Raw genomic sequence first — 26,730 nt, 5'->3', positions numbered from 1 at the left:
GTTTTATACTGTGATTGTATGCAGTAACATTAAGAGAGCATTGCATTAAATGCTTAAAGCTGAAAAACCTAGAAGAACAATATACAGAGACAGTCAAGTCTCTAAACAAATGCCTGTGTGACTAACAAGGGTTTGGTACATTGATTTCTAACCTCTTACACACTTTAAATGTGTAAGCACTTGGCAAAGCTCATTCTGATTCAGATTCTTCAATGACAAAATGAGTCATGCTTTACACTTACAAAGCATGTCAGTTTTTTTTCATGACACTTAAACTAAATATGTCACACACTGTTGGTAGTTCCTCAGGGGTTTTGATGTTCTGCTGAATCAGTTATGGATAGATTAATAATATCTTAGCATGTGATATTCTATGTGATATTTTAATTTATTATCAGACATTTCCAGATTTATTGTTTTATATGTCAGGATAAACATGAAAACTGCTGAAAACATATAGACATGTACCGTTTGTGAGGTAAAGACGATTATGTGATTGATATACATAATATATTTACACATCAATATTTGCATATGCCATTTGCTGCATATGAAAATGAGGGTACATATCGTAAAACAAACCACAGGCTGAAAGTACAGAACTAGATCTTTATCAGGCTGCGCAGATGCTTGCTGAGATGCATCACTTTTTCTTACAACTTAACATGACTGTACATGGTTTTGAGAGAACGACCATGTATGTAAAGAGTGTAACTGTTATAAACCAATCATGATTTCTTAAAAGAAAGTTGAAAATTCATATGGACGGCATGAAATGCCAACACAGAAAACATCTTAGTGGAATAAACCTCACCAGATTAATGTCAGACAGAACATAGATGACACAGTTTGATAATAGGGGTTTTTTTATTTTTGGTTTTTATTTTTATTTTTTTCCACAAGGGCACTAAATAAACCACTACAAAAACACATAAGAATAAAAAAAAAAAAAAAAAAAAATTAAATATGAAATTTAAATAATCAGATAATCATCTAAATAAGCTACTTTTTTTCATATAGAAAATTAATATTACATTTATTTAAAATTATAAGTAGTATATATCATAATAATTATAATAATGTTTAAATAAAGTTTAAAATAAGATTATTGTTTTTTTTATTAGAAATTATTAGCAAATAGCATGATTAAATAATATATATCATATTTATATATAAATAATTATAGTTGACTAAGTATATTCATATTTGCTCTGAAACTCCATAATTCCATGAAAAATTGATCCATATTCATATCTGCACTGTAAAAAATTCCACCTATTTCAACTTAACTTAAAAAGTGCAGTTCTACCTTAATTTTTTAAGTTGAATCAGCAAGTCATTTCAACTGAAATTATATTAAGCTGACCTTAAAATTTTATTTTCTTATAACTAATAAAAAAAGTTGAAATTGTTTAAATTATTTTGATGAGTTAAAGTAATGAGAAAACATTAGTTGGTGTGAATTAAATATTACTCTAAGTGTTCTTTTTTGTTAATGAATTATACGTGAAAGTCATTATACACAAAGTATTTATTTCAACACGTTTCTATATAGTTTAATATTTGCATATTGAAAATAAATGCAGGGGGCATGTACTTTTTTCCATTTTCCAAATGCTGACAGGTGGAAAAGGTCAAATCATGAATTTACCACGGAATAGATGAGTCTTTAGGCGTTTTAGACATACAAGAGTAATGCAAAAATAATTTTACACAGAATGTTAAACAAGTAAAACATACATAAATTGAATAAGTATGACACTTTCTGGTAAGGGCATCAGCAAAAAACTGTACTGTCTGAAGATTTGTATCATTGCTGTAAACTTGTGACATCTGCATTTTATCACCTCGCAATCTCTTCTTGCAAAAAGCCAATATAGCAAATGTGATTATCCGTGTAGGCATTGAAGAAGAGGTGGGGGCTGCAGTACATGTCCTTATCTAACCACAGATCTGAGTTTCTATCTTGCATCACGTCCGAAAGCGCTTAAAAACGTGAAGCAGGCAGGGGTTGTCTCAGACATCTACAACAATTATCAAGTTTCCAGATCAACTTCAGATCAGAAATCATGAGGGCATCTTCTTTGTTTCTGGTGTTCGGGGTGGTCCTGCTGATGGCCTGGACTTCTGAGGCTCAACGTAAGTTCTCTTGACGTGTAGTTTTGCTTTTGACTAAATTATGTATATGGACATATAGGCCATAATAATTTAATTGCACATACATTTAAAGTGTTATTTCACTCTTAAAAATTGACTGGAAACAAAAAGAATTAGAAACTAGAAACAAAATAATTTTACAGTCTTTGCAAGTTCCTCAACGAACTTTGTATTCTCAAGTTTCAAAGAAAACATAATATGACATATGATGCGTGAAAGAAACCCAGAAACCAATATGATGATCTGAAGATTCTGCAAATTAACATCAAGAACTACAAAGGACCTTTATTTTGAAGGACGTATATCAACACATTATGGTCCAATTCTGTCCTAAAACATATTAATATATATATGATATACATTTTATCTCACCAACAGAAGCTGCTGCAGTTCCTCAGACGTGTTGCTTCAGTTTTATCGACTTCCCAATTCCAGACAGTAAAGTTGTGAGTGCTGTGAGGACACGTTCAAACTGTCCTACTGCAGGCATTGTGTAAGTATATTTAACTCTAAAATATAGGCTATAATTTAGAAAAAATGTCATATGCTAATTTTAAATTGTAGACAAATGATAAAAATGATTTTACGTATGCTAGCAAAAACAAAAAAATGTGAATGTGAACTTTTCCCCCCTCAGGGTTACGACACCTAAAAACCAATTCTGTGTGAATCCAGACGAGGCTTGGATAAAGAAGCATCTTTAGAAATGAAAATGCAACACGTTCACACAATAATACTGATACTGCTTTACACAACTGCCTTTTCTTATTAAATGTATTTTTGCATCTCCTTATTAATACTGCAAGATACTGAATGTTAAACCTGTTGTCATTTCACGCTCAATCTATGCAAATGAATAATAAAAAGCTCAGAGATTACCTGGTGTCAGACTCAAGTCAATGTGTGCATAAAAAAATTATCAAAAATAGTGAAAAAAACCGTATGACTCTCATCAGCATAACGTCTCATGTTTAATAATGTCGATAGGCAGAAAAAAATACCAGAAGATAACATGGAGGAAAAAAGTAATAAAGCATAAATATAAAGCTGAAAAAGATGGCGTTTGTGATTATATAAGGTATATAGATACACTTTGTTGCTCTTTGTATAAAATAAGATATTTTTAAAATATAATGAACTATTCTAGGATGAGTCCCATCAGCTAAAATTCCAGGTCTAAACCATTAAAATGAAACAAACTGGTTTTAGATCAGCTTAGGAATAGATTTAAACATCATTTAAATGCTTTTTGTATTAAAACAACAAACATTCAACCAGAATATTCATGTGAGGTTGTTGGTCCAGGAAACTAGTAGAGGTGGGGTTTAAACATATCAGTTTATCAAACCTCAGATCTGAATTTCTGCAACATCAGAAAGCATTTAAACATGAAGTAAATGTGACTCACTCAGACATCTCCAAAAACTCATTATCAAAGCCTGAAGATCAACTTCAGGTCAGAAACATGAAGACATCTTGTGTTTATCTGGGGATCTGGATGGTTCTGCTGCTGGCCTGGACTTCTGAGGCTCAAAGTAGGTTCTCTTGGAGTCTAGATGATTTATTTATATATTTATTAAGGTGCACAAAACTTAACACAAGGATACAGTTGTTCTGCAGAGAAATAACTCATAGTTAGTGTAAAATCTGTTGTTTTCTGAAGATCAGTGTTGTTTTTTATCTCACCAACAGCTCAAGCTTCTCTAATCTCTGAAAGATGGTTTCCGTTTCAAAGACTTGCAAATTCCACACAACGTTATTTTTAACACGTTTTGTCAGAGCAATTTAAACAAACTTGTGTCAAATGCGAACTTTTTTCCCCTCAGTGTTTCAACAGATGCGGCTTGGAAAATGAAACATGGGTTTTGTCAACTTGCAACATTTGTATCCAAAACGTTCATTGTTCAGAACCATCTCCTTTCTAAGTAAATGCATTTTTGTTCTGTCTCATTAACAGGTATGGTGTGACAGGACCGGCGACCCTTCCCTCAACTACTGTCAAAATCTACGCTGGTACCCCCCTCCCTAAGCCCATGCCAGCAAATGATTCCCAAAGCCGACCCTGCCAAAGAGAACAGCTCCAATCAAAGACACAGTGGTGATAAACTCATTAAAGGTGCCCTAGAACCAGTTTTCACAAGATGTAATATAAGTCTAAGGTGTCCCCTGAACGTGTCTGTGAAGTTTCAGCTCAAAATACCTCATAGATTTTTTTTTTTATTAATTTTTTTAACTGCCTATTTTGAGCCATAATTATATGCACCGATTCAGTGCGCGGCCCCTTTAAATCTCGCGCTCTCCACCCACGGAGCTCACGACTGCCTTAACCAGCATAAACAAAGTTCACACAGCTAATATAACCCTCAAAATGGATCTTTACAAAGTGTTCGTCATTCACGCTGCATGCGTGCGTCGGATCATGTGAGTATAGTATTTATTTGGATGTTTACATTTGATTCTGAATGAGTTTGAGGCTAACGGGCTAAAGCTAACATTACACACTGTTGGAGAGATTTATAAAGAATGAAGTTGTGTTTATGAATTATACAGACTGCAAGTGTTTAAAAATGAAAATAGCGACGGCTCTTGTCTCCGTGAATACAGTAAGAAACGATGGTAACTTTAACCACATTTAACAGTACATTAGCAACATGCTAAAGAAACATTTAGAAAGACAATTTACAAATATCACTAAAAATATCATGATATCATGAATCATGTCAGTTATTATTGCTCCATCAGTCCATCTGCCATTTTTCGCTATTGTCCTTGCTTGCTTACCTAGCAGACTCGGAGCCTGCTGCATCTACACTCCTGCACCCAGAGTCCCGCATTCTCAGTCCCCTCGTTTTTCGAGACAGCGCCTACTGCTGTTTGGAAGATCATATAACACCCTTATCCAAATGCCATTGAAAACATTATAGGACGCAATATTACGGTCTCTTTTTATTTAGAGTTATCCAAATAAATATTTGCGTTCCCTGCTTAATGCATGTGCCAAAAAAAACCTCATTGTGTTCTCAAACTAACAAATTACCCAGTAGTTATTTTTTGAGCGTCGGTGTAATTGAAAGAAAATTACTGATGTAAGGGATACAATTACAGATTGAACTATCTTCCGAAAAATATTATGTGATATTATATTGCTACAATGTTTTTTTTTTAAATTCAAATTCCAATTTTTCTTTCAGTTCAACCTATAATGGTCTAATTAACATTATACCATGCTAACATTACAAAACCTGTTTTTTGATATTTTGAATGTGAAGCAAAACTCAAATAAGAATAGACAAAACACCAATAATAAACAATTCTGTACTTTATTTAACGATCACCTTGATCACCGTCATCTTGCTGTAAACAGGACAAAGCAAAGAAAAAAGGAAGAAAGAATTATGTTAGTGACTTTACTTTTCGTCTTCAATTGCATTACAAAAAAACTAATTTATTAGTCGCTTTGGATAAAAGCGTCTGCTAAATGAATAAATATAAAATGTAATGTAAATGCATAAGGTAAAAGAATTACTTTCTGGTAGGCGAACGTTGCTTCTTTTCTCATTCGTTTTGCAATCACCCTGTCAAATTCCTTTGCCACTAAACCACTAAAAATATAGCTAAAAGCATATTGGATAATCAATTGACAATGTTGAAGTTGACAATGATCACAGCCCTGGGTGAGTCATTTAGGAATGCTAATCTTTAAATGGCGAAAAAGGACCATTTCAGTACCACTAAATGCTGCTCTGTTCCCTTTGAAGTCACAATGTAGTCCTCCAGTGCTTCTTCGGTTCTTGTCCGATCTTGGACTGCTTGGACGTGCTGTGGGACATCATGTGTGGTGCTTCTGCTTCTTTTTAGCCTATACAGAGGTTGAGTTTTTGCCTCTAATAAGCATTTTGCCTCGTCTGTCCAGAAGGCAAACCTGCGCCCATAGCTTGCAAACAATAATAATAAAAAAAAAATGTATAGGAATAATTAAAGGAAGAAAAAATAAAATGAATTGTCTCTTAAGAGAGTTTTTAAGGGTGTTTTGTTACTCATGCTAAATAAAATGTTGCATCGACAAAATATTCAAAAGTGATATGACAGTTTTAACTCATATATGGGACCTCTGAATAATATTTTACCAAAATGTACAATACTTTTTGACATACCCGTCAATTTGAAATCGTTCCATTAGCACAAGGCACCACCATTTTCTAATCATGGGCATGTCAACCTGAAAGAAATGCCCAGTTAAAGGTCATACTGTTGTTAGGGACCCTTGTTACCAGATATGTTGAATAAAGACCCGGAGTCAAAGTTTTTAAAAAAAAAATAAATAAATTGAAGAAAAATTTAATGAAGAATAGTTTGTAGTTTCATCAGCAGAAGCCAGCTTCAAGTCTCACAAGGAGTTCGTAGGCCGCTCTGCGTACATTCACATTTCCACAACAATTATACTCTAACAGAATCAATTAACTACGTCATTACTTCAGGTTGAATGATTCTGATTGGCTAAGAAAAATAGACAAGATTAGAAATTTTCCACACATGGACAGATAGTAAGAAGCATATCTCCCTTCGTCGCGGTGATGTCGAGGGGGACCCTGGATTTAGGTACCGGATGTCCTTTTGGGGTCATGATGTGGCGTCTGCTGGTCTCAAGCAGAATGCCAGTTGTCCAGTACAAAGGAACCTGCACAAAACTCTTAGCACACATACACATGATTCACAGCTTCTTCAAGGCTGAAGTTGATCTGAGCTCTGCTCTGAGCAGGAAACTTTCCCCAAAACATACTGATAACATGTTCTTTTCTCTTAGTGAGAGGTACAGAGGAAAATAGACGCTTTAACATACATTGAAGAAGTCATTCAAATATTTTAACAGAAATATAAATGTTGATTAATAACTTAAAAGGTATATATTGAAGCGGCAGTGGATTCCAGAATCCACCCCTTCAGTCCCCCCTTAAAAGGCCGATGTGAAGTCTTAAACACCACATCTGGTCTTAACAATTTAGGCCGCTTCAAAATTTAACATTGCTCACCCATGCTCCCCTGGCATGTTACAATTGTATAAAATAGACAATAGGTTTTCCCTTGAAGGACTTAACTAGAACAGAATATTCTACAGAGCACATAGTGCATTATTGATCTTCAGTACTTACACATAGTCGTCTTTATCAATCTTTGTTATTCGGTTTTATCATCAAATTCCTTGACTACAAAGCAAATACATATTTATTCTCTGGAAGCCGGGCTAAATGAGCAAGCACTGTTACTGCATTCCTGGCATGGGCCAGACCCTCAGTCACTCCTCAGATACTAAATACAGACATTGCCTGTAATCATAAACACCAGGATCTATACACTGGTTTTTAGAAAAATATAATTTCCAATTCATTATATATTACAAGGTGATGGATCGCAAATCCACTCCTTTCACTATACCTTTATAGATAATTTTTAATATTAAAAACAAAATTGTGGTCTAATTCAAAATAAACAACAAAAAATAAATAAATAACTAAGACCATCATAATCCATCTAAGTATTGTAAGTTTCTTAAATCATTGTTCAGTTTACAGACATAGCATGTACCACCTTAATTGAAGAACATCTTTTAAATCTCTTTTTTTTTAAACACCTTTAAAAATAGAAATAAAGGAAAACAAATTTACATGACCGTTTCAATTATCATTTTCAATAAAACATAGAATTGTTACTTTTACTTAATAATCCTTTTGTTAAGATTTCTTTTCACAACAGATCCATTATAGCCCACAAAAAAAAAAAAAATAAACAATATAAATAAAAATAAACATAAACCTAAACCTTTGAATTTCAAAACATTTCGTTAAAAACCTTTCATCAGAATGAAATAATCATCAAAACATATAAATTTAGTTAGAGTAACAATTTCTTTGTCTTGACTGATATCTTTATCATGACATTCACTGTTAATAATACTCAATACCTAATTATTATTAATCTGAAACTCAATTTTCACAACATTTCACAGTATTGAGACTGTCAAAAGTACAGCATTCAAAATAATTTAATAATAATTAAGATTTCCTTTAAAGTCAGTTTTAAACTCAAGTTTCTTGTCAATTATAACTGCATAGGCTGACCAAAATCTTAATGACCAAAATCTTAACCCTCTTCTTTGGCAGGGATCTTTTTCATTATTACTCACTACCCCAAAATTGTCAAACAAAAACACAAATGGACAGATTTTCTTCCATAACACTTATAAATTATACAAATTTGTACTATAAGACATTATCAATTTTTTTAAAGCTGATTTTGAAACAGTTTCTCCTTTTTTTTTTATCATCATAATTTCAACTGCTTATAATTTTGTCACTCTATCCCATTGAATTGTTAGTCTGCAGATCTAAAAATATATTATCGTTACTGTCTCCAGTCCCACTTATCTCTATTTTTTTTTTTTTTTTTGCAGAAACCAAATTATTGTTTTTCTCAAATCCCTAGGTTGCACAAACAGCCTGATAGCTTCTTTCACCTTCAACCCTTATTACATAAATTATATTTCTCTAGGCATCTAATGTCATGCATCCATTTAATGGATGAAAAATAAAACTTTTATCAGTTATATTCACTCCTCCTTTGTTTGCCCACCGGCCTGACATAAATTTGAGGGGTTTCTCTGGATAATTTACTAGTGACTTAGCCAATGTGTCACTTTGTCTCTGCCATCAAATCTTATAACATTTACGTTTATCATTCTGATCAAACAAATAAGACAGTGTTTAAATTTAGACCCTCAGTTGAATTTAGACAAGGGTTTTTAACCCATGGACGGCAATCTTCAATTACACAATTCCAATTTATATAAATGTTCTTAAAAATACTAATCCAGAGAATAATTAAAATCAACATCATAAATGACAAAAGTCATAATTACCATTAGCAGACAGAGCTGGATATCCAATCCACTTAAGGCTCATCCCATGTTCTGTATCGTCTTTTCATAAGATTCAATCCGAAATATCGGCTTGTCAAAATTTGTCATTTCACTTAACCCATCTGTAATGATAAAACACTCATTCCAGAGGTTAATGACATACACACACTGAGGACAGATTATTTCCCCAAACTAATACATACAAAACATAAAGTTCAGTCAGCCTCACACACACTAGACACATGAATATGAACCGCTCATTGTCAATGTTAGCTTTTTGTTTTAATTCTGAAAACATATTTGAACTTAACCGTTTTCCTGTAGGTTTTACTCTTATTCAGTCTCAAATTATGTCTCTTCACTATAATTTGTTTTCAGAAAGGTCAGCTGGGTTGTTTTGGTTCTAATCTCATTGTTTTGTTTAAGCTTTAGCAGACTGATAACAGACAGACAGAGCTCCATCCTTTTCCTCCACTCAAGCAGTCTCTCTCTCTTACTGCACTAATAATCTTTTCAACAGAATCAAAAGTCTGTAACTTAGACAGAATTTAATATTAAATTATTATATGGAAACCTTGGTCATTCACAAAGGTTAAAATGTACTTTTTTTTTTTTTTTAACTTCCAAATAAAAGCCATTACCACCATCTAAGATGTTATGCTAGTAGCCATTTTTGAGGTTATCTTTAGTTTAAATGCTGAATGCACTTATCTGTCTCTTGACTCTTCAAAATCAGTCTTTATCTTTAACCACCACCATTGCCTTGGAATTATCCTCTGCCATGTCTAATGACCTGCAGGAGTAAAAACTATGATAGAGACACATTAGTTCAAAATCACACAGCCTCATGAATTCAGGGATTCATCATCCTGCTGAATCCTAAACTTCTATACAGTTCTTGCCAACAGGGCAACCAACATCATGTTACTAAATTTTACTCTGGTCTCCCCAGAACTTACGGACAATCACCTCATGTTCTCAGTCGGCTCTTGAAAGCTCATTCCCATCAGCTCTATATCAATACTCTTTTTCCTCAGGGTCTTGTCCCCTGGCATAGTTGCTTGTCACAATGAAAAACAAGCCATCTTAGGAACGCGGTTTCTGGTGAGTGGTATAGAGGAGCATTTTTGGGTCAGACTGCTGTTCTTCTCACAGGTCATCCCCCCTTCATGATGCTGCTGGCCTCACAGACATCCTGCTCAACTCTCATACCCATCTCACATAACCACCTCCCATCAGGGTAGGTGCCCAGTGGCGGCGTGACCCCCTGCCTTAGGTTGTCCTCTTCTGGCCAAAGAGGATCTTACCCGTCTTTGAGAAATCACCTCGTGCACACTGGTACCCGCTCTTTCCCATTCCAGATCTTTGACAGTTTTCTTCACCAAAATCAGGTGTTTTCTGGAGCTTAGGGAAGTTGCATTCAAGAGCCACCAGAGCCATTGGATTGCCTAATAGTGTTAAAACATGGAGACAGGTTAATGACAGCAGTATTTAATCACTAAAATCATTAGACTGTGCATTCTCTCAGCAGCAACATATCAGTGCTGAGAATATACTCAGTGAATTTAATTCTCACAGCTGTCCATTCAGTGTAGTGTTCTGCTACATCTGTAACTGGAGCCATCGGCCCTGCACATGGTGGTGACAAAGATTAGACAAAAAATTACTGGTCATAGAATAAATTCATCAAAATAGTCACTTCTATCATTCAAGGTCTGTATTACCATTTTAAAGACCTCTTTATACTTATTGAGTTTTCCTTTGACAAATTTAACAACAAATTTAACTAATTTAACAACTTAACCTCTTTATGGCAATCATTTCTTTCAGCATCTCTGTGTCCATGATTTTCAACTTAGACACTGTGCTTTTATAAATAGCTTGTTATCACTTATGACACAAGCTCAGATAGCAGCCTTTAGCTGACTTTGAATGAGAGAGAGACTCTGAGGATTTCAGGACTGGTACACTGTCTTTTTATAACTTTTAACATCAAACTTTACCTATTTCTTGTAACTCTGGCCCAACTTAAGACTTTGCCAGAATTGACATTTGTTTTCAAATAAACATTATTTTTATATTTGTCTTTCACCCATATATTAGGAAACATTAGACATTACAAACTTCTGATCAGGTTGAGTCTCTGTGACACTGGCAGTCTCATTTTTGCCATTTAAACCCTCTATGTCACTTTGACCATCATAAATCAAATATTTAGAACTTAGAGGTCCTACATCATTTAGTTATTCACATTCACAGTAGTGATGTGCTCATCACAAGAAAACATACTTGAGACTGTTCAAATATTTTTCCATAAATTGAAACTTTCAGAACATACAATCATCCCTATTTTCATTCTCTACTTACTTTTTATATATTTTTGTAAATCACGTTTTAGATTTATTTTCAGTAATTTTATATTAACCTGTTTTTGTCCAAACTTATTATTATAGATTTCCCTTCAAAAGGAGTTCCTTAAGACTACAATCTTTTGACCTTATTGTTATCTCTTGTTCTTTCTCAGTTTCACAAGCTCTCAGACAGAGTGGAAGTCTCTTTTTTGTTTCTTTCCTCTTTTGTTTACAAAATTTGTGGTTATGGCCAAGTTTCCCACACCTGTGGCATTTTAACGGATGTTTACGGCATGAACGAGCCAAATGCCCTTTCCTACCACACTGGTAACATTCTATGTTATTTTGTAGATTTGTTTTAGCTTCAACCACAGCAGCAGATACTTCGCCTATATTTTGATCCTTATTAGCTTGTAAACGGCTCCAGCATAAGGCACACCATTGAAGCAGGCATTCCCAGTTTGGAATGTGAACAGAGCCACTGATAAGCAGTTCTCTGTATACTTTGGACAATCCTCCTGTGGCAGATTCAATCACAATAGCTGAATCATAATCTTCATCATTATCATTGGCAGCACAGTAATTTTCATAAGCTGCTTGGAAACGCTCAACATATTCTAAAGGGCTTTCACCAGGTTTTTGTTTGACTTGCGTTACACTTGTCCAGGGAAAGGATCCCCGACCCAAAATTTCTTTTACTTGTCTTTTATAGTCACTGTAAGCCATGCAATATTGTCCCCAAGTTACTGGGGCCCTAGGGCCAAACTCAATTCCCTGAATTCTACGTAATTTACTTGAGGGAACCAGACTTTCTACCAGAACCTGTACATCCGCTATGCCCAAATTTTGTTGCCTAGCAACTGCTTCTATTTTATCCCACGAGACTTTGTTTGGGTTAAACAATTTAAAAGGTTCCAATCCTGCAAGCAAACTGTTTTTCTCAGAGGCTGAGAGTCTAGTCCACTCTCCGAGCTCAAAAGCGGCTCCCACCTCTATGTTTCTCTCAACATTGTCAGAACGTCTGACTGGAGCAGCTGAGACAGTCCCCCTGGAAGTGACCACATTCAGTTCCATGGGGGTCAGACGGAGATTTCTGACTTCGGGACCTGTGTTAGGTTTTGCTTGCATGGTAGGAAGCTCTGGGGTTTCTGCATAAGTGTGAAGGGTATTTGCAGCAGCAACATTCAATAAACTGCACATCTCAGTGTAAGGGCTATCAGTCTGGTTCTCAGTCTGTGGGGTGGTGCCTGAAGTGGCAGCTGCCTGAACAGTCTGAGAAGAGAGCTCGGAAGCGGAGAGAGCAGACACACTCTGCAATAATTTACAGCTCATGGCTCTATCTGCTTTTTCACAAACTACTTCAAGTCCTTTACTCCAACTACTCAGATCAAACCCTGCGTCAATTCCTGTGATTTCACATATTTTATCACGTTGGGCAGTCAGACTGTACCATCCCTCAGTTACGTCTGGGATTTTCTTTTCAAGAGTTAAAGGTACACCACCCATTTTACAAATCCAAGAATAAGCACAAACAGCAAGAAATTTAAATCTTTCAGGCTCTTTCTTGGTCTGTAGCCAGTCAAGTTGTTGAACAACATTCCAATCAGAATCAAAGCCCTGACTAACCATTTTCTTGATTAGCTCTGCATATTTCTTTGAAGTGAGAGCCTCAGAGCAAAGCTGCTTACAGCGTTTACTCCCTTCTGTGTCATCTGTATCAGGACTGATCAAGTTACTCCATTTGTCAGCCATATCTTAGTAAAAGTTAATACTCACCTGAACAGATGGAGGCGGCGATCTTTAAACAACACAGCTTTGGCTTCTGCTTGATGAAACTGCAAAGTATACTCCAAAATCACAGTTACATATACTGGTCCAATCCAATTAGTGTCACAATTTTATTGTTGTCGGGATCGTTCCTGATGCATCCGTGACCAACCAACCCTATCCCTATCTTTATTTTATCGTATTTAACTAAAAGCTTCTATTCCTGACTACCTGAATCTCTAAGCTTGGGGCGCCCCTGTCTGGAATTGGAGTCAGAGAGCTTTGGTTCGTGAGACACACTAGTAGTAACTTCTTTACAACCCCTTAATGGAGTGTAGTATCCCCACACTGTCTGCCTCTTATGGCTTCCAGTGTCTTTATCAACCCTTTAATAGAGTACAGTATCCCAGCTTACTAGTGTCTTCCCTACCCCTTAATGGGGTGGGGTATCCACCACACTGTCTGCCTATTATGGCTTTCAGTGCTTTCCAACTCCTTAATGGAGTGTAGTTATCACCAACCGTCTGCCTCTTATGGCTTTCGGTAATACACCAGCCTGTATTCAAGGACCTGGTGTCCTACACTCACGTCTGAGTGCGTAAACCCACCGTCTCACTTCCCAATCCTCTCAACTCTTTCAATCAGACAGCCCTAACCAATAAATAAATAAATCTTCCTACCTTGTTTGTTGGTTAGTCAGGGATGTCACCAAAGAATGATTGCTCGCAATTCCTCCACCATAAACTGTTAGGGACCCTTGTTACCAGATATGTTGAATAAAGACCCGGAGTCAAAGTTTTTAAAAAAAAAAAAAATAAATTGAAGAAAAATTTAATGAAGAATAGTTTGTAGTTTCATCAGCAGAAGCCAGCTTCAAGTCTCACAAGGAGTTCGTAGGCCGCTCTGCGTACATTCACATTTCCACAACAATTATACTCTAACAGAATCAATTAACTACGTCATTACTTCAGGTTGAATGATTCTGATTGGCTAAGAAAAATAGACAAGATTAGAAATTTTCCACACATGGACAGATAGTAAGAAGCATATCTCCCTTCGTCGCGGTGATGTCGAGGGGGACCCTGGATTTAGGTACCGGATGTCCTTTTGGGGTCATGATGTGGCGTCTGCTGGTCTCAAGCAGAATGCCAGTTGTCCAATACAAAGGAACCTGCACAAAACTCTTAGCACACATACACATGATTCACAGCTTCTTCAAGGCTGAAGTTGATCTGAGCTCTGCTCTGAGCAGGAAACTTTCCCCAAAACATACTGATAACATGTTCTTTTCTCTTAGTGAGAGGTACAGAGGAAAATAGACGCTTTAACATACATTGAAGAAGTCATTCAAATATTTTAACAGAAATATAAATGTTGATTAATAACTTAAAAGGTATATATTGAAGCGGCAGTGGATTCCAGAATCCACCCCTTCACTGTTTTCTACTTTTGCCAAATAAACTTAAAGTAAATAAAATAAACATAAATTTCCTTTTATTAACTTACCTCCTGGAAATCAAACTCGATGTCACAGACCATTGAGAGGGTGTATTGAAATACAGGAGACAAGCTGTTGTTAACACTGTTCACGAGACCTTACTTATAAACAAATTAAAGACCCTACCATTAGCACAAAAACACCACAGTCATTCCCTCTCGTCTGACGTGGCAAAGCCTATGATTGAGAAAAGGAGAAAAAGTCAGTTTAGAAATTAATAATAGATAAAAGGTACGGATGCAAATTGCAAAATAATAATTTTTGCAGTAGAATTATCACCGAAAAATCCTTTCCAGTAATTTCTGTCCAGATCCCTGGATCAATTTGGTTGGCAATTTGTCTGTAGAAAAAAACATGAATATGATTGATCAGATTTAAATGACAGCTCATCTGTAACCTGAGAACAGACACACCATGCAAAAAAGGCTAAATGAACGTAGCCAAAACATGGCTAGGAGAACATAGCCAAAAATTAGAGTTAAGGCAATAAAACATGGCCTTTAAACTTTGAACAAAGCTAATTGTATAGTAGAACAAAAGCTAGAAATGGCTAAAGGAACATAGCCAAAATTTATGGAAGAGGATTAGGGCCAAGCAATAATAAAAAAATAAAACCATCTCGAGATGAAAATTGTTAAATTTCGAGAAAAAAAACTCGTTAAATTTCAAGAAAAAAGTCAAGATAAAATGTTGAGAATAAAGTCATTAAATTACGAGAACAAATTCGTTAAATTATGAGAAAAATGTTGTTAAATTTCGAGAAAAAAGTCGAGATAAAATGTTGAGAATAAACTCATTAAATTATGAGAATAAAGTCATTAAATTACGAGAAAAAAGTTGTTAAATTATGAGAACAAATTCAACATTTTATCTCGACTTTTTTCTCGAAATTTAACGAGTTTTTTTCTCGTAATTTAACGAGTTTATTCTCAACATTTTATCTCGACTTTTTTCTCGAAATTTAACGAGTTTTTTTCCTCGAAATTTAATGAGTTTATTCTCAACATTTTATCTCGACTTTTTTCTCGTAATTTAACGAGTTTATTCTCAACATTTTACCTCGACTTTTTTCTCGAAATTTAACGAGTTTTTCTCGTAATTTAACGAGTTTATTCTCAACATCTTATCTCGACTTTTTTCTCGTAATTTAACGAGTTTATTCTCAACATCTTATCTCGACTTTTTTCTCGAAATGTAACAATTTTTTTCTCATAATTTAACGAGTTTATTCTCAACATTTTATCTCGACTTTTTTTCTCGAAATGTAACGAGTTTTTTCTCGTAATTTAACAAGTTTATTCTCAACATTTTATCTCGACTTTTTTTCTCGAAATTTAACAAGTTTTTTTCTCGTAATTTAATGAGTTTATTCTCAACATTTTATCTCGACTTTTTTCTCGAAATTTAACGAGTTTTTTTCTCGTAATTTAACTAGTTTATTCTCAACATTTTATCTCGACTTTTTTCTCGAAATTTAACGAGTTTTTTTCTCGTAATTTAACGAGTTTATTCTCAACATTTTATCTCGACTTTTTTCTCGAAATTTAACGAGTTTTTTTCTCGTAATTTAATGAGTTTATTCTCAACATTTTATCTTGACTTTTTTCTCGAAATTTAACAATTTTTTTCTTGTAATTTAAGGAGTTTATTCTCAACATTTTATCTCGACTTTTAACGAGTTTTTTCTCGTAATTTAACGAGTTTATTCTCAACATTTTATCTCGACTTTTTTCTCGAAATGTAACAAGTTTTTTCTCGTAATTTAACGAGTTTATTCTCAACATTTTATCTCGACTTTTTTTCTCGAAATTTAACAAGTTTTTTCTCGTAATTTAACAAGTTTATTCTCAACATCTTATCTCGCCTTTTTTCTCGAAATTTAACAAGTTTTTTCTCGTAATTTAACGAGTTTATTCTCAACATTTTATCTCGACTTTTTTCTCGAAATGTAACAATTTTTTTCTCGTAATTTAACGAGTTTATTCTCAACATTTTATCTCGACTTTTTTTCTCGAAATGTAACGAGTTTTTTCTCGTAATTTAACGAGTTTATTCTCAACATTTTATCTCGACTTTTTTCTCGAAATTTAACGAGTTTTTTTCTCGTAATTTAACTAGTTTATTCTCAACATTTTATCTCGACTTTTTTCTCGAAATTTAACGAGTTTTTTTCTCGTAATTTAACGAGTTTATTCTCAACATTTTATCTCGACTTTTTTCTCGAAATTTAACGAGTTTTTTTCTCGTAATTTAATGAGTTTATTCTCAACATTTTATCTTGACTTTTTTCTCGAAATTTAACAATTTTTTTCTCGTAATTTAAGGAGTTTATTCTCAACATTTTATCTCGACTTTTAACGAGTTTTTTCTCGTAATTTAACGAGTTTATTCTCAACATTTTATCTCGACTTTTTTTCTCGAAATTTAACGAGTTTTTTCTTGAAATTTAACAACTTTAATCTCGAGATGGTTTTATTTTTTTATTATTGCTTGGCCCTAATCCTCTTCCGTAAAAATTAGAGCCTGAAACTGCATGTCTAAATTCATAGATGGACCTAAAAATTGCTCTGTATTCCTCATCTGCAAAGCCGGATTCGTGCTCCGCGTAATGAGCGTAATCTCCCTTCGAAGTGGCCTCATAATCTATAATGTGTTAGGTATAAAAATATTTCATTTTAAAGTTCTTGGAAGAAGCATTGATGATTAGTTTAGTTTTAGAAACACACCAATTACGCTGTAATCAACATATCTATGAGAGATGGGAGCCACAGTGCTGGGCGGCACAGAGATGGCAGCAAAGGGCGGCATAACAGTAGGTGGCACAATGATAGATGGCACAGAGGTGGCAGCTGGAACAGCAATGGCAGTAGCTTGTGCAACAGCAGTGGGTGTGATGTTACAGGCATCAGTGGCACTTGCGCTCTTAACGCTCTTACATTTGCAGGATCCTAAATGTGTGATGAAATCTGGCTTTCTTAAAATTGTGGACTGACAGTATACAAGCAATGATAATATTGCTGGGTTCGGCAGGGGCGACCGCATCGATGTATGGTGTACCCTGGAATACAACAGCATACAATTGCACTGTCACACACAGTCTTATGATCTTTCAAAAAGCAAAAAAAATAAATAAAAGATTTTTACCTTCATGTTGCACTACTCTGTTGAAGTGTCCCTTAACATGTTTCTGAACTTTGGACAACTTTGTCGGTTTGAAATATATCGGGGCACAGAATGGGCAGTGAAAATCACTGCAGCATTTATTACATTTCTGTATTTCTGGAAGTGAATTCCCCCTTTGAATTGTTATATCCATCTTTAAAAAAAAGAGAGAGTCAAACTCAAATTCAAAATTTAAGACCACCCCACAGAGCCCATACAGTCAAATTTAAAGGTGCTAAAGAGGATCTTTTCTTCGACTGAGAAACCAAAGACTGTTACTGAGTTTTTGAAATGAGCGCATGCATAAGAACAACCCCCCTCCTTCACAGCTCATTTCGAGGGAACGCCTCCCAAAACTCGTGCACGAGTATTGGAACACGAGTGTTTACCACCGGCATTCGCTGTGTCGTGTTAGTGGATTCATTATGTCGGACTCACCGCAGGTAACTCATAATCTGCAGTTGTTATTCCTGTCTCCTGACAAAAACATTGCATGCGGCGCCTGTAGAGTGTGGAAAGTTACTGGAGCGCGCAGCCGCGCTCGTCTCTCACAAGGAACGTCATGGCAGTGATTGACAAGCCAGAGGGCCAATCGTTTACGCGATGATCGCGTAATCGATTGGCTGATGTTTTTAAGGCCCTACCTCGTGCACAGATGATGTATATTAATATTATTCCTTTCAGTGCACCTAATAAATAGTCTTTTATCAGTTAGTAAAGACAGTTTCAAGTAATATTGCAAAAATGTATAAAACAAAACATCCTCTTTAGCACCTTTAAGTCAATACAAATTAAAACAAGGAACCCAAAAAAAAGGCCAAATGACACATTCTAGCTCACATGTTAATACCATAGACTGGTTAATACATAAGGCATAGTAAATTTGATTATTAGGCAATTGTATGAGTTGTAAATGGCTGGCAACAACTTCATATCACAGTTAAATTAATATTGATCCATTTTAATACTTACGTTTTATAAGAACTAATTTAAGTAGTCTATATAAATTATATAAAGTAAAATAATTACTTTAATTAATTCAATTTATAGTTTTAGGAGAAAATGTTTGATAATTTAAAAAAGGTAAAACGGTAAATCTGATTAAATAATTAATGATGGCATTCTTTGATATTAACACACTTAATGTATTTAAAGGTGCTACAGAGGATGTTTTGTTTTATACATTTTTGCAATATTACTTGAAACTGTCTTTACTAACTGATAAAAGACTATTTATTAGGTGCACTGAAAGGAATAATATTAAGGTGTGTTCACGCGGCCTTGTAATTCCTGTAGTTACGAGATTCTAGCTTGTAAAAAGCGTTCACGTCCTCGTAGATCATCGCGATCATCGCGTAAACGATTGGCCCTCTGGCTTGTCAATCACTGCCATGACGTTCCTTGTGAGAGACGAGCGCGGCTGCGCGCTCCAGTAACTTCCCACACTCTACAGGCGCCGCATGCAATGTTTTTGTCAGGAGACAGGAGTAACAACTGCAGATTATGAGTTTCCTGCGGTGAGTCCGACATAATGAATCCACTAACACGACACAGCGAATGCCGGTGGTAAACACTCGTGTTTCAATACTCGTGCACGAGTTTTGGGAGGCGTTCCCTCGAAATGAGCTGTGAAGGAGGGGGGTTGTTCTTACGCATGCACTCATTTCAAAAACTCACTAACAGTCTTTGGTTTCTCAGTCGACGAAAAGATCCTCTTTAGCACCTTTAATTGGTCTACTTTAATGTCAACTAATTTTAATCAAATTTTTACAATGGCTTGTCTACAAAAAGTCCAAGGTTAAAGGCTAACGTTAGCTATCAAAATATTTTCGGGGGGAAAAAGGCGAAAAAACATACATTAACGGCTCAAATTTTGTTACAAACTATCTTTACAAATATTAAATCGACTATTCATATGTTGGTGTATTGATGAGCTATAAAGTAGTTTGATTAAAAAAAGAAATCATTGAATAAAAATTCGGTTCTTCACGTGTTTATCCATGTGTTCATTCGATCCAGTTTGATAGGAGGCGCTGTCTCGAAAAACGAGGGGACTGAGAATGCGGGACTCTGGGTGCGGGACTGTAGATGCAGTAGGCTCCGAGTCTGCAGCTTCATAATATTGGATGATTCAACTGTGCACATCCAGACGTTTTGCCCTTGAACATGAGCTGGCATATGCAAATATTGGGGTCATACATATTAATGATCCCGACTGTTACATAACAGTCGGTGTTATGTTGAGATTCGCCTGTTCTTCGGGGGTCTTTTAAACAAATGAGATTTACATAAGAAGGAGGAAACAATGGAGTTTGAGACTCACTGAATGTCATTTCCATGTACTGAACTCTTGTTATTCAACTATGCCAAGATAAATTCAATTTTTCACTGATGGCACCTTTAAAATAGAAAACAGTCATTTTAAATTGTAATAATATTTCAAAATATATTACTGTTTTTTCTGTCATTTTAATTAAATAAATGCAGCCTAAAAAAAAACGTACCGACCCCAAACTGACCCCCGTCCTCTGTTTTCTAAACAGGATATCACCCTTTGACTATTGTTAGTTAGTTAAGTCACGTATACAGCAGCAAGTCTGTCACCTAAACAATTACTGGAAATAGGTTCTCACAAACTTGAGACAAAAACAGGGTGACAGAGAGCCAAAAAATACTTTACACCTCACATTTGAAAGTGCTTTAAAAAGCGTGAAGCAGACTCGGGTTGTCTCAGACGTCTACAACAACTATCAAGTTTCCAGATCAACTTCAGATCAGAAATCATGAGGGCATCTTCTTTGTGTCTGGTGTTCGGGGTGGTCCTGCTGATGGCCTGGACTTCTCAATGTAAGTTCTCTTGAAGTGTAGTTTTTCTCTTGACTAAATTATTATGTATATGGACATATAGGCCATAATAATTTAATTGCAAATATAAAGTGATATTTCACACTTAAAAATTGATTAAATTAGAAACAAAAGAATTTTACAGTCTTTGCAAGTTCCTCAATGAACTTTGTATTCTCAAGTTTCAAAGAAAACAATATGACATGATGCATGAAAAAAACCCAGAAACCAATATGATGATCTGAAGATTCTGCAAATTAACATCAAGAACTACAAATGACATTTATTTTGAAGGATGTATATATATGTGTGTGTGTATGTATATATATATATATATATATATATATATATATATATATATATATATATTTTTTTTTTTTTTTTTTATATAAAAGGAACATTTTGAAAACACATCAGATCTCAGTGGGGAAAAATATCATGCATATCATCTATACTGATCTGGACTGGGTAATGTGTTAGGAATGAAAGGATGCCACATCGTTTGAAGGAAATGAAAATTATCAACCTACAGAGGACTGAATTCAAAGACACCCTGAAAATCAAAGTGAAAAAATTATGCAGCAGGCTAGTCCATTTTGCCGAAAATTCATTGCAGCAACTCAAAATGGTACTCAGTAGTTTGTATGGTCCCCACATGCTTGTATGCATGCCTGACAACATCGGGGCATGCTCCTAGTGAGACGACGGATGGTGTCCTAGGGTATTTCCTCCCAGATCTGCACAGGGCATCACTGAGCTCCTGGACAGTCTGAGGTGCAACCTGGTGCTGTCGGATGGACCGAAACATAATGTCCCAGAGGTATTCTATTGGATTTAGGTCAAGCGAGTGTGGGGGCCATTCAGTGGTATCAATTCCTTCATCCTCCAGGAACTGCCTGCATACTCTCGCCACATGAGGCCAGGCATTGTCGTGGAGGAACCCAGGACCCACTGCACCAGTGTAGGGTCTGACAATGGGTCCAAGGATTTCATACCGATACCTAATGGCAGTCAGGGTGCCATTGTCTAGCCTGTAGAGATCTGTGTGTCCCTCCATGGATATGCCTCCCCAGACCATCACTGACCCACCACCAAACCGGTCAATCTGAACGATGTTACAGGCAGCAGAACATTCTCCACGGCTTCTCCAGACCCTTTCACGTCTGTCACACGTGCTCAGGGTGAACCTGCTCTCATCTGTGAAAAGCACAGGGCGCCAGTGGCGGACCTGCCAATTCTGGTGTTTAATGGCAAATGCCAATCGAGCTCCACGGTGCCGGGCAGTGAGCACAGGGCCCACTAGAGGACGTCGGGCCCTCAGGCCACCCTCATGAAGTCTGTTTCTGATTGTTTGGTCAGAGAAATTCACACCAGTGGCCTGCTGGAGATCATTTTGTAGGGCTCTGGCAGTGCTCATCCTGTTCCTCCTTGCACAAAGCAGCAGATACTGGTCCTGCTGATGGGTTAAGGACCTTCTACGGCCCTGTCCAGCTCTCCTAGAGTAACTGCCTGTCTCCTGGAATCTCTTCCATGCTCTTGAGACTGTGCTGTGAGACACAGCAAATCTTCTGGCAATGGCACGTATTGATGTGCCATCCTGGAGGAGTTGGACTGCCTGTGCAACCTCTGTAGGGTCCAGATATCGCCCCATGCTACCAGTAGTGACACTGACCCTAGCCAAATGCAAAACTAGTGAAAAACAGTCAGAAAAGATGAGTAGGGAAACAAATGTAAGTGGCCTCCACCTGTAAAACCATTCCTGTTTTGGGGGTCGTCTCATTGTTGCCCATCTAGTGCACCTGTTGTTAATTTTATTAACACCAAAGCTGCTGAAACTGATTAACAACCCTCTCTGCTACTTAACTGACCAGATCAATATCCCAAAAATTTAACTGATTTGATGTTATTTTCAGATTAAAAAGTGTTCCTTTAATTTTTTTAGCAGTATAGATATATATATATATATATATATATATATATATATATATATATATATATATATATATATATATATATATATGTGTATATATATATATATATATATATATATATATATATATATATATATATATATATATATATATATATATAAGTAAAGATATGCATTTTATCTCACCAACAGCTAAGGCTCCTGCAGTTCCTATGGCGTGTTGCTTCAGTTTTATCGACTTCCCAATTCCAGACAGAAACGTTGTGAGTGCTGTGAGGACACAATCACGTTGTCCTGTCGCAGGCATTGTGTAAGTATACACTGTGTGCAGAATTATTAGGCAAGCTGACTTTCTGATCATATTTTTTTTCCAAGCACATTTTACCAATTTCAATCCACATCAATCTTAATAACTACTATTAATAATGTTTTTAATCATTTATAAGTGATATATAATTGTTCATGAAGGCTGGAAATGAAAAACGCTTTATATTCAGGTGTGCAGAATTATTAGGCAGGTTTTCTTTTACAGGCAAAATGAGCCAAAAAAGAGATTTAACTCAGACTTAAAAGTCAAAAATTATTAAATACTCACAAGAAGGACGCAATACTAATGCAATACTAGAAATTGCAAAGTTAAAGCATGACCAATGGACAGCAAAATGCTCACTGGGTCAGCGGAGTCATACAAAAACAGGTGGAAAAGAAAAGACACATGTTAACTGCAAAAGAGTTAAGAATTAAGGTGAAGAATTAAGTGTGAAACCATCAGGAACCCTTTAGTCTCCAGCGCCACCATTTTCCAGAACTGCAACCTACCTGGAGTCTCCAGAAGTGCAAGGTGTCAAGATCTCAGAGACTTAGGTTAGCTAAAGAATCCTAAAAAATGACCCGCTTTTAATAAGAATCACAAGCGGAAGTGTTATAAAATACATGAAGACTGGGTTTTTATAGGCCTTATAGACAGACAGATTGAGAGTGACTCCTGAAGGACCAGCACCACATCCTCTTTTACCACTGTTTGAAGAATTTATCTTCCAGAATCTGGTAGTAAGTTTTGGAAGATCATTTTTAGTCCATCTCTGCAAGACGGATATTTCAGGATTAGAGAGGGACTAAAAGTGAACTCCCACACTTTACTGCCAGATTCTGGAAGATAAATTCTTCAAACAGTGGTACAAGAGGATGTGGTGCTGGTCCTTCAGGAGTCACTCTCAAGCTGTCTGTCTATAAAGCCTATAAAAACCCAGTCTTCATGTATTTCACAACACTTCAGCTTGTGATTCTTATTAAGTGTGGGTCATTTTTTAGGATTATTTAGCTAACCTAAGTCTCTGAGATCCTGGCACCTTGCACTTCTGGAGACTCCAGGTAGGTTGCAGTTCTGGAAAATGGTGGCGGTGGAGACTAAAGGGTTCCTGATGGTTTCACACTTAATTCTTCACCTTAATTCTTAACTCTTTTGCAGTTAACATGTGTCTTTTCTTTTCCACCTGATTTTGTATGACCCTGCTGACCCAATGAGCATTTTGCTTTCCCTTGGTCATGCTTTAACTTTGCAATTTCTAGTATTGCATTAGTATTGCGTCCTTCTCATGAGTATTTAATAATTTTTGACTTTTCAGTCTGAGTTAAATCTCTTTTTTGGCTCATTTTGCCTGTAAAAGCAAACCTGCCTAATAATTCTGCACACCTGAATGTAAGGCATTTTTCATTTCCAGCCTTCATGAACAATTATATATCACTTATAAATGATTAAAAACAATATTAATAGTAGTTATTAAGATTGATGTGGATTGGAATTGGTAAAATGTGCTTAGAAAAAAAATATGATCAGAAAATCAACTTGCCTAATAATTCTGCACACAGTGTATTTAACTCCAAAATATAGGCTATAATTTAGAAAAATTGTCATATGCTCATTTTTAATTGTAGACAAATGATTAAAAATGATTTTACGTATGCTAGCAATAACAAAATAAATGTGAATGTGAACTTTTCCCCCCCTCAGTGTTACGACACGTAGATCCCAATTCTGTGTGAATCCAGACGAGGCTTGGATAAAGAAGCATCTTTAGAAATGAAAACACAACACCTGTTCACAAAACAATACTGATACTGCTTTACACAACTGCCTTTTCTTATTAAATGTATTTTTGCATCTCCTTATCAATACTGCAAGATACTCAATGTTAAACCTGTTGTCATTTCGCACTCAATCTATGCAAATGAATAATAAAAAGCTCAGAGATTACCTGGTGTCAGACTCACGTCAATGTGTGCATAAAAAAGTATCAAAAATAGTGAAAAAGACAGTATGACTCTCATCAGCATAACATCTCATGTTTAATAATGTCGATAGGCAGAAAGAATAACAGAAGATAACATGGAGAAAAAAAATTGAAATTAACGGCCTAAATATACAAATAAAGAAACACGTTTGCATAAATATAAAGCTGAAAAAGTTAGTTTGTGATTATATATGTTTCAGATCAGTTTAAGAATAGATTTAAACATCTTTGTAATGCTTTTTGTATTAAAACAACAAACATTCAACCAGAATATTCATGTAAGGTTGTCTAGATTTTTTTCTATTTATTTTTAGATTTATTAAGGTGTACAAAACTCGTAGGCCGCTCTGCGTACATTTACATTTCCACAACAATTATACTCTAACAGAGTCTACTAACTACGTCATTACTTCAGGTTGAATGATTCTGATTGGCTAAGAAAAATAGACAAATTTGGTAATCTTCCACACATGGACAGATAGTCAGAAGCGTATCTCCCTTCGTCATGAAGATGATGAGGGGACCCTGGATTTAGGTACCGGATGTCCTTTTGGGGTCATGACATGACGTCTGCTGGTCTCAAGCAGAGTGCCAGTTGTCCAGTACAAAGGACCTGAACAGAACACTTAGTGCACATACACAGATACACGATTCACAGCTTCTTCAAGGCTGAAGTTGATCTGAGCTCTGCTCTGAGCAGGAAACTTTTTCAAAACATACTGATATCATGTTCTTTCCTCTCAGTGAGAGGTACAGACAATATTCCAAATTATTTTCTAGTGTTTGAAAAGGAAAATAAATGCTTTAACATACATTGAAGAAGTCATTCAAATAATTTGACACAAAATATATATATTGAAGTGGCAGTGGATTCCAGAATCCATCCCTTTAAAATATTGTTCCAATTTAAAACAGCTGTTTTCTGTCAATATACAGTAAAGTGTAATTTATTCCTGTGATCAAAGCTGAATTTTCAGCATCATTACTCCAGTCTTCAGTGTCACATGATCCTTCCGAAATCAAGCTAATATGATGATTTGATGCTCAAGAAACATTTATGATTATTATCAATGTTGAAAACAGTTGTGTACAAATTTTTTTCAAAATTCTTCGATGAATAGAAAGTTCAAAAGAACAGCATTTATTTAAAATAGAATATTTTCTAACATTATAATTGTCTTTACTGTAACTTTTGATCAGTTTAACTCATCCTTGATGAATAAAAGTATTGATTAATTTTATTTCTATCCCCCAAAAATAAAATTAAAATTCTTACTGACCCCAAACTTTTGAATGGTAGTGTTTAATGTTCAAAAACATTTAGATTTCAGATAAATGCTGTTCTTTTGAACTTTCTATTCATCATAGCATCATGAAATAAAAATGTAAATAACTGTTTTCAACATTGATAATAATCATAAATGTTTCTTGAGCATCAAATCATCATATTAGAATGATTTCTGAAGGATCATGTGACACTGAAGACTGAAGTAATGATGCTGAAAATTCAGCTTTGCATCACAGGAATAAATTACACTTTACTGTATATTGACATAGAAAACAGCTGTTTTAAATTGGAATAATATTTCACAATATTACTGTTTTTGTTTCTATTTTTAATCAAATAAATGCAGGCTTGGTGAGCAGAAGATACTTCTTTTAAAACATTAAAAAATCTTACTGACCCCAAACTTTTGAACAGTAGTGTGTGTATATATATATATATATATATATATATATATATATATATATATATATATATACACACACACACACACAGATAGATAGATAGATAGATAGATAGATAGATAGATAGT

The 26,730-nt window shown here is 35.3% G+C and overlaps 1 protein-coding gene across 2 annotated transcripts; it reads left to right on the top strand.

Annotated features, from left to right (window-relative positions):
- Positions 1–1,901: 1,901 nt before the first annotated feature.
- Positions 1,902–24,876, top strand: ccl33.3 (chemokine (C-C motif) ligand 33, duplicate 3). 2 transcript variants are annotated; one of them, XM_048159071.1, is made up of 4 exons: positions 1,902–2,139; positions 2,536–2,650; positions 2,795–2,863; positions 24,703–24,876. In XM_048159071.1, the coding sequence occupies exons 1-3, from the start codon at positions 2,070–2,072 to the stop codon at positions 2,859–2,861; spliced, it is 252 nt and encodes an 83-aa protein (XP_048015028.1). In that variant the 5' UTR covers positions 1,902–2,069; the 3' UTR covers positions 2,862–2,863; positions 24,703–24,876. The 2 variants fall into 2 exon arrangements, with proteins under 2 accessions (XP_048015028.1, XP_048015027.1); XM_048159070.1 differs by lacking the exon at positions 24,703–24,876 and having other exon boundaries at positions 1,913–2,139; positions 2,795–3,035.
- Positions 24,877–26,730: the final 1,854 nt, after the last annotated feature.

This window comes from Megalobrama amblycephala, linkage group LG15 (genome assembly GCF_018812025.1).
Source record: "Megalobrama amblycephala isolate DHTTF-2021 linkage group LG15, ASM1881202v1, whole genome shotgun sequence".
Classification (NCBI taxonomy): domain Eukaryota; kingdom Metazoa; phylum Chordata; class Actinopteri; order Cypriniformes; family Xenocyprididae; genus Megalobrama; species Megalobrama amblycephala.
The sequence above is the reverse complement of the archived record's forward strand: the minus strand, read 5'-3'. Positions and strand labels throughout refer to the sequence as shown.

Coding starts and splice junctions, on each gene's coding strand:
- ccl33.3 (XM_048159071.1), top strand. CDS start 2,070: ATGAGGGCATCTTCTTTGTTTCTGGTGTTCGGGGTGGTCCTGCTGATG. Junction 2,140..2,535: donor CTGGACTTCTGAGGCTCAAC/GTAAGTTCTCTT, acceptor TCTCACCAACAG/AAGCTGCTGCAGTTCCTCAG. Junction 2,651..2,794: donor TGTCCTACTGCAGGCATTGT/GTAAGTATATTT, acceptor TTCCCCCCTCAG/GGTTACGACACCTAAAAACC.